Raw genomic sequence first — 8,775 nt, forward strand, 5'->3', positions numbered from 1 at the left:
TTAGACACTTTCCTAAATCTCCCCCAATGTTGCGGGTATTAAGTTACAGTAAGTCTTCCAGGCAGAATGGTTATGTAACGGTCAGGTAGGTGATGCACGGTAGGTGCACGCCGGCCGCATGCGACTTCTAGAACAAATAGTCCTTAAACGGAAACTGTAAACGAGAGGAAGTCACTCATCACTCGTCATCAGCCCCGCCCTGATACACTCAGCGCGACCCCGCCTCCTCTCTCATTACCCAGTCACCGACGTCACGGGGACTCCCCCGGAATGCTCCGGTGGGCGTGGCTTTCGCTGACGTCAGCGCAGTTTAAATGCCCCGAAGAGCTGATCGCTCTATTCAAGCGGTCGTCAGCTGCGAGGATCGGATCGCGCTAACACGGCGCAGGCGGCGCCCCTTATCGATCGCTCGTCCGGATCATCCTTTGTAGTAGAACAATGGGGCAGCTCTTCACTAAACTCATGAGCATCTTCGGCAATAAAGGTGCGTACAAGACGAGAGCTCCGTGTTCTGGAGCTCCAGGCCGGCTGGACGGGATTGTAGCTGCACTGCTAGAAAGCCTGGATTATCCTGATCATTGGGATTGACGAGTTTGTACACGGAGTGCGGATAGCTGTGGCTAATAGCTCAGCCCTGTGGATAGTACTGAGGACTATGGACCTATTGTTTGGAGCAGGGACTTGTTGCTATCCATGATTGTTGCAGTTTTTGATATCCCCACAAGATCATTAGAATTCTCGTTGAATGTAATTCTTTATTGGTCATGGTTTGTTGTACTTTCCTGGGCTCTGGGAGCAGGAAAATGTGAGCCCTCTTGGCTGAGTAGATCTGGGCTATGATGGGATCAAATGGACCCTATTGACTATAATGGGTTTTTTTTCGGTTTCTGCTATGCTGCACAATAACTTCCTGGATGGAATAGGGCAGCGCGCTGTGCTTTTTTTTTATATCTGGAAGCCAGACTTCAGAGGCTCTGCTGATTGTAACACCTTTTTAGTATGCATGTGACTCTTTTTGTAGCATTCAGTTATATTAATGCTCTGTCAGGACTTGTCCACACTGGCACTAACACGAAACGTACATGAAAGAAATTTAAAAAAGGGCTATTTGAAGCAACCACTGTTTTTAAACTGTAAGCGTGGCGTACGTTTTGAGCTGTTCGATATGAAAGACGTGTTTTCACAGCAAACTTTTTAAAGACGTTTGTTCACAAAAATGCGTTACCATACACTTCTCCCTTTTTTGTGGGACAGAATCGTGCAGTAGTCCTACACTTGTCAATTCCACACACCAAAACGCACGGAAGCCTATGTCTTGCTAAACGTAGTCAAACGTATGTATTTGACTGTTTAACCCGCTAATAGCCCGTGGTTCTGTCTTCTTAGACCAGAAACCTGTGTTTTTCAAGGATGACCAATATGAGTGTCTAAAGGCCTTATAACCTGTTTGGATTTCTGTTTTCCTGTTCCGTCTTGGAAGTAGGAAACTGATTTACTCTGATGGGACTGGATGGATCCTATTGACTGTAATGGGGTCTATTCTGCTTCCACCCTGTCCGCCAGCATCTTACAAGATGCAACAGTGCAGTGTGCCGCACTATCTTGTCTATGATTTTGGAATGGATCTGCCTGAAGAAAGCCTTATCTAACTGATAATAATTGAAATGATGCATCAGTGGTGACAAAACTGGTTGTGAGGAGGGATAATTTTGACAAGTAGTATTTTATGACAGGCGAAACAGAACTCTGCCCCCTCTTCCAATACTGTGTGGCTGTGACCATGTGAGCTTACGCTCATTGGATCTGGTTTTTAGGCAGCTATAGTTTTCCAGGGTTAGAAAAACATGGCTGCTTTCTTCAAAACACAGCGCCACCCTTGTCCATGGTCTAGTTTTGCAGCTCAGCCCCCATTCACACACAACACCATGGACAAGGGTTGCACTGTTTGGAAGAAAGCAGCCATGTTTCACTAAGCCTGGACAACCTCTTTATGTCTGAGTTTGCACAGATGTGCTGTGAAGACAAGTGTTCATTAGCTTGTGCCAGCAAAAAGGATCTATGTAATAATCTTGTCCCCTTTAGACTATTATGGCAGCTACACTACTTTTCCAGTGTCCTGATGAGAGCTAGAGTATTGTCTTCTCGACCCTCCTAGTGTTGTTCATCACCCCTCCACCTCCTGCTCCCTCTTACTTGCTGGCTTCTTTACTTTCTCTCCCCCCTTCGGTGTGTGTTGAGGCCTCTGGCTTGAGGCTATTATCTATGTACAGCTGGGTGTGAATGGCCTTGTGTTTTTCTACCATGGAAGAATGGGAGGGGCAGCTATTGGAAGAGTTGTGCTTTCTTCTCTAAGTTCTCTCTCGGCTCTGGATGTTTTCTTAGTTCAGACATAGCTCACATTCCATTCTCTCCACATCTGTCTCAAAGGAAGGGAGGAAGTAGTGTTGTCAGCCTTCCATAGAGATCTTCTGCATATACATAATAACTTATGGTGATTTAGCCTGCTGCATGTGTATTGCACTCTTCCTGTGTTGTGTGATGTGATCTGAAGCCTGTATGACCAGTGTTGTACCAGCAAGTTAGAACAAAGTTCCCAGCTAGTGCTTGAGTTACATACACCCAAATGATACAGTCCCACGCTCCTGCTTATACCATGATGAGTCTGCACTCTATAGACTATAATGGCTCCTTATCTCTATTCCACAGAGCACAAGGTCATCATTGTTGGACTGGACAATGCTGGGAAGACCACCATCCTGTACCAATTGTGAGTATTCACACCCCACCCGCAGCAGATGGTCTAGGCATAATAGAGAGAAGTGACAAACTCTTCTCTAGTTAGGCTGCTCTCACACATGCATTCAGAAACCGCAGCATTTTACCATGATTTCGTGGGGTGTTTTCAAACGCTTGTTACAGCGTTTAATGCATCCCCATCACAGTGATTAGTGATTTGCATTAAAGGCAAATATAGAGCAGGCAGCGCCTGAAAATCGTGTAATTAGAAACACCACGTTTGAGCACTGGTCTGCGAGGCCTGATTGTAATTGGTGGCGGCGTTGTACCGTGGCGTTCGGAACGCCACGCTAGTCATGGTAAAAAGCACCTTGTGTGAGAGTGGCCTTGGGTTTTGGTACTTGGCAGTGTGTGAAAAAGCAGATTGAGATCAATAGTGACTCTCATTGCAATTAATGGGGTATTTTGGGCAAATTCTAATGACCTAGATGCTTGGTGATCGTCCAGCCTACTGTCAGTGCTGTGGGGCCGAACATCATCTGGGTTGTAGGTAAAGGCGTCATAGAGGTATTCGCGCCCTGGAAAAAATTGCCAGCGCTGCCTCCCATTACACTTCTGCGTCCGACCCCCGATGTAGGTGCCATAAGTATAATGGGAAGCTTCAGCAATCATTGATTTCAGAACTCTGCTGCTTCCGCCTCTCATCTCAAACGTCACATAAATTTTATATCCAAACAACTCTTTCTGTCTTCCAGTCTCATGAATGAAGTGGTTCATACAGCGCCCACTATTGGCAGCAATGTAGAAGAGATTGTCCTGAGGAACACACACTTCCTGATGTGGGACATTGGGGGACAGGAGACCCTTCGAGCAACATGGAACAGTTACTACTCCAATACTGAGGTAAGGGCTCAGGTACACAACTGGAATAAACATGTTTGTGGTTGAACATCTGGCTTTCAGTAAGGAACTGGTTTTATGGAACTATAAAAATGTATGGCCTAGTCTTAGGATGGGTAGTCAACATCAGACTGGCCGGGGTCCAACTCTTCAACGAGCACCTCATCCCCTTCACTCGATCAGGCGCAGCCCACTACTAAAATTACAGAGCTGAGCCTGGTGAATAATGAAGGTGAAGTGACAACAGGGTGCCTTCAATCTAAACAATATATTAGTTGCCTATCCTAAGGTTAGACTGTCAATATTGTAATCCCAAAAAACTCAAGTAACTTGTTTATTAGCCAGCCACCACCACCACCAAGATGGGTACTCATTTTACCGACCTCGGAAGGATGATGGGCTGAATCAACCTTGAGCCGGCTACCTGAACCCACAACCTTGAGGCTGTGAGCGAGAGCTTAGAACTGCCTTCTGCTGCCTTAATACTCTGCGCCACACAAGGCCCATAATGTATATGACTTGCACTGCATATGTACACAGAGAAACAGAGCATGCTGTGATTTAGTTCTCTTGCGTATCGATAAGCAATGTATACACGCCAATGTGCATGGATCAACGAAAGTCCATTGACTCCATTCCATGCGTATCACGTGTCCGTACAACGTGGTGAAAACGTGGTCATGAACATGAGCCATTAAAGTGACAGCAGGAAAGGCTGCTACAGTTCTCCCTGGTGGTCCCCTTAAAAGGAGGAATTTTGAGGATAACATGGCTCCAAGGATGGCACTTCTCTTTAAGCCTTCCTGGAGGAATGATGTACAGTATTTCATGCATTACTCCGTCTACTCTGCAGGTTTTCATGTTTTATTCCGTCTCCTTTTCAGTTTGTCATATTGGTGATCGACAGCACTGATCGAGAACGTTTACCAGAGACACGGGATGAACTGTACAAGATGTTGGCACATGAGGTGAGTCATACTCTGGCTTTCTTATGGGTTCTAGGCTACATATTTTGGGTTGCTGGATAAGTAGGTAGTGACTCATTGAAGAGGGGCTCCACGGAGAGTCCCCTACCCCCTCACCCTTTCAGTGCCAGGTTAAAAATGAAGCTACAGCCCAAATAAGACCAAACTCTCATTGTAGTTAATTCCTAGCGAGTCCTACCAATGTCTTGATTGCTTTTCGTGGACTGTTTTGCTAATCGGAGCCCAAGAATATACAAGTGTGCCCTATCGAAATGGCTCACCAAAAGGAACTATTGCTTCCAAAGTCTGCAGGACTCCATGATAAATAATTACAATGGGAAATGCTGGGATTCCCGTTCAGCTCTTTCAGTGCTTCTAAACAAATGTCCTTCCCCACAGGACCTGCAGAACGCGGCTGTGTTAATCTTTGCAAACAAGCAGGATGTAAAGGACTCCATGTCGGCCTCAGAGATCTCTACAATATTGGCCCTTAGCGCCATAAGAGACCGAGCGTGGCACATACAGGCTTGCTGCGCACTCACTGGAGAAGGGTAAGTTTGTTTTTAATGGCCAATTCTAGCCTTGCCTATAGTAACACCACAGGTAGCATGTGATATGTTGTTCGCCAGCCATCTGAGGGCACAGTGCTATTTACATACCTACTTTTGGAACTGCTGAACTAGCAGATGTTTGGCAGACTGACATGAGGAACAAGGACTGATGTAAAAGGTTAAAGAGGGGGCAAAAAAAAATCTACTGTCCATGCCTGATGATGAGTACTTGGGGAATGAATTTTAATAGACCGCACAGGCTTGTCTGTAACTAAGCAATAGAAAAGCACCTTCAGCTACTGGCACACTTGGCGTATGTGCAAGTTGCACATGAGAGGATCGGGGGCGACATATTGGACACCTGTCTGTATGTTGTCTGGCCCGCATACAACAATATGACATTAAATTAGTGTGTTGTTTTTTTAAACGTTTCAACACACATGGATGGAAAAAAATGCAAGCGCGTTGGAACCCTTAAGGACCTATCTAGGGGTGTATGTTATGGACACATCAGAATAAGTTTATTAGAGGTGTATGGGGTTCAGTTGCACCAATGTGTTCTGTAATGTGGCTACATCACACCTTCTGTGTGTGTGTGTGTGTGTGTGTGTGTGTGTGTGTGTGTGTGTGTGTGTGTGTGTCATGACATGCTGGACGGTAGGCTGCATGCCTCTGGGAGATGTGCCGCTGACCAATGATGGTTGTATGGGGACAAATGATCATATTAATAGTTCATCTTCCATGCATAAAACGCAGTAAACAAGTGCCGATCAACATGCCTTGTTGACCGACGTTCATTGCAACAGGCTGAGAATCGGGTGGTGGGGGGGGGGGGGGGGGCGAGAAAATTGTGTGAGATCTGTGCATTGTGGTACGCACGAATATGAAACCCAGCCTTCTGAAGGGGATCACTCATATGTACGATCCCATCCCTCCACCTCCCTCCCCAACGCAGGGAAAAAATTGTGGCATGTTCTATCTTTGGGCGTTCCCTCGGAAACTCCTTGCATCACCTATTTTCAATGGGGCCGACATGGCATGCAAGGCGCACAAGAGTGCAATACGAGGTTTTCCATTGACAATGATGAAACTCCTCACTTGCTGTGGTTAAAAGCTATGGCGGAGGATTGCTACTTCTCTGACGTGATGAGTGGCAGCTTTAACACAACCGCCTCGCATCTGCAGGAACATCGCATGTTGGCAAGCGCAATATCAAGCTGAGTTTCAGGCCTGATATCGCTCTCTTGCCCTGGTAAAATTAGCCTTGGGGTACTTTCACACTACAGAATATTCTGGTATGTCTGACAGCGCCATTAAGCCCTATCTAGACAGAACAATTATCGGTTAGTTTAAACGCAGCCAAATGACGTAACGATGAGCGAGAATCATGAGGCTCTTGCCCGTTCAGTTTTAGCCGGCATAAAACCAGCGACGGCTTGGGTACTTATCAAGGCGTTTAAACACTCATCGTTCATAGGCATGTGACGTGCCCGAGGACTACATGATTCTCAGACCTTGTGCAGTCTAAATGGGCTGTCTGATGATGTCATCAGATCCGTCAGGCAAACCAGAACTATGAGATCCTCAGCCCGCGTAAAGGGCGATTAGGCCAGCTTCACACATGGTGTAAATGCTGCAGAATCTCTAGTGGATTTTGCTGCATTTGCAATACAAACCATGTTGAGACTTCTAAAATCTTCACATGGAGCAAAACGTCTAAACTGAATCTTCCAGTGTATTTGAACAAACACTAGAGTCCAAGTCTACAGCATGCCTAGTTATGCTGCACACTTCAACCCAATACACAAACTGCAGCCAAATCGGCGCAATTTAGATGCGGCTTTCTAGTGTATGTCCTGTGGGATTTCCGCTGCAAAAAGCCAGCAGTGAATACGCCAAGTGTGAAGGCACCCTTACAGGCAGGTTACTAGCATCTAGTTCAATGCATGATGGCTTTTTTTCACTTAGCAGAAGTGGAAAGTTTCTTGTCTGCTGGAAACACTATGTACCCATTTTAACTTCTGCCTGATAAAACTATAATTTCTTACTATTGCAGAACTCTGAAAGGGCTGTAAGTCTTGCTGGAGTTTATGTCCTTCTAATGTCCATGATTGATGTTGTTTGCCTTTCCTTTCGCAGGCTGCCGGCTGGATTAGACTGGTTGAAGTCTTTCTATTTATTTTACAAACGTTGGACACTTTTGGACACTTTTTTTCGTATTATTTTTGTACAAACTGGCTTTTTTTTATATGGACGTTTTTTGCTTATTTTACGTGCGAAGAGAAGCCGCTGTGGATATAACGTGGGCTTTGGATGACTTGGGCCAAATCCAGTAAAAAGCTGCATCAAGTTACTCAGAATCTGCAAAAACTGGAAGATTTCATTTCATGGTACAATGTGGAAGGAACAGAGAAGAAGCCGATTGATGCAGCCAGTCATGCAGTCTATGCATGTGACTTCTTGTTGCTCCCTCTTGGGATCCTGTGTATTTTGAGTGCACATTTTGGTAGAGCCATGTGTATATTTTTGTAACTCCAGTATGACTACCTCAGCTCTCTCCTATACAGTTCTGCTTACATAGCATTTTCTGCTAGGGAACAACCCTTGTTTGCTTTAGAGGAGCAAGAATCTACATCTGGTTCATATGAGTGTCCACAGCTGCGCCATGTGGTTTTTCTTAACTTTTTTTTTTCTATAGTAACCCTTTTAGTTTTTTTTTGTTTTTTAATCTGTACCTTTCTTTGACTGAGGTCTTTAATGCACCATCAAGCAGCACAGGCCCCTTAGATAGGAAATGGGTTAAAATTCCACTTTCCGCCACTGTATATATTTCCCCCACGTGAAAGAATATTTATTTTTTACATTGTGACAACCTCTTTCTATCTTTGCATTAACTCAACTGAAGGAAAGATGTTACTTTTTATAATGAAGACATTTCATTGGTGCTATGAACCCTGGTATGATGGAGGGATTATTTTGTATAGTATTAACCCTTTCTGTGCCTGATTGTGCAGTGTGCTGGCATTGTCTGTACATGGGGCTTCAGTTGGGGAGTATTAAACAATGTTCTATTCTTATACCATCTGTGTCTTTTTTACTCTGGGAGGGGGGGGGGGGGTCCAGGGTTAGTTCTGCATGGCTAGAGGCAGAGGAAGTCTATGCTTTCTATAAGGGCATTATCCTTTGTTTTACTGTGACTGTACATTTTGTAACAGGGTAACCTTGGGTCATACAGAGCTGGTTAGAAGCTTCCGCAAAGATCTGAGTTGAGGACTTCAAGTACAGTCTTGCAATGTTTAATGATCATGCGGAGCATGTGATCTATTGTGAAACAGAGTGGGATTCGTTCCACTTGCGTACATACAGTTTTGATGCAACCTCAAACTAGAGGTGCTTTCACTCGCACAAGTGTGATATCAGTTGAAGAGAAACTGACCGCTATTGCACTCTTAAACTTGTGATTTTGGGCCTGCGAGTGTGAGGTGTTGTGAGTAAAACTCCTCACTACACGTGTGTGTGTTTTTTGCTTTCCTTCTAGCTAGCATTAATCTCATGTTCATTAGTAAAGAATTGCATAGCAGTTAAATTGCACTTGCATGTAAAAGCAATTTCACCCGACCCAT

The 8,775-nt window shown here is 44.9% G+C and overlaps 1 protein-coding gene across 3 annotated transcripts; it reads left to right on the forward strand.

The window, feature by feature from the left end:
• The first annotated feature begins 322 nt into the window (after nt 1–322).
• On the forward strand, nt 323–8,229 carry ARL5C (ADP ribosylation factor like GTPase 5C). 3 transcript variants are annotated; one of them, XM_066585835.1, is made up of 6 exons: nt 323–484; nt 2,707–2,767; nt 3,492–3,639; nt 4,521–4,604; nt 5,001–5,152; nt 7,292–8,229. In XM_066585835.1, exons 1-6 carry the CDS (start codon nt 439–441, stop codon nt 7,467–7,469), a joined length of 669 nt encoding a protein of 222 aa, XP_066441932.1. In that variant the 5' UTR covers nt 323–438; the 3' UTR covers nt 7,470–8,229. The 3 variants fall into 3 exon arrangements, with proteins under 3 accessions (XP_066441932.1, XP_066441933.1, XP_066441934.1); XM_066585836.1 differs by lacking the exon at nt 323–484 and adding an exon at nt 918–1,334; XM_066585837.1 differs by lacking the exon at nt 323–484 and adding an exon at nt 2,348–2,491.
• Nucleotides 8,230–8,775: the final 546 nt, after the last annotated feature.

Source organism: Eleutherodactylus coqui, chromosome 13, assembly GCF_035609145.1.
Source record: "Eleutherodactylus coqui strain aEleCoq1 chromosome 13, aEleCoq1.hap1, whole genome shotgun sequence".
Lineage (NCBI taxonomy): Eukaryota > Metazoa > Chordata > Amphibia > Anura > Eleutherodactylidae > Eleutherodactylus > Eleutherodactylus coqui.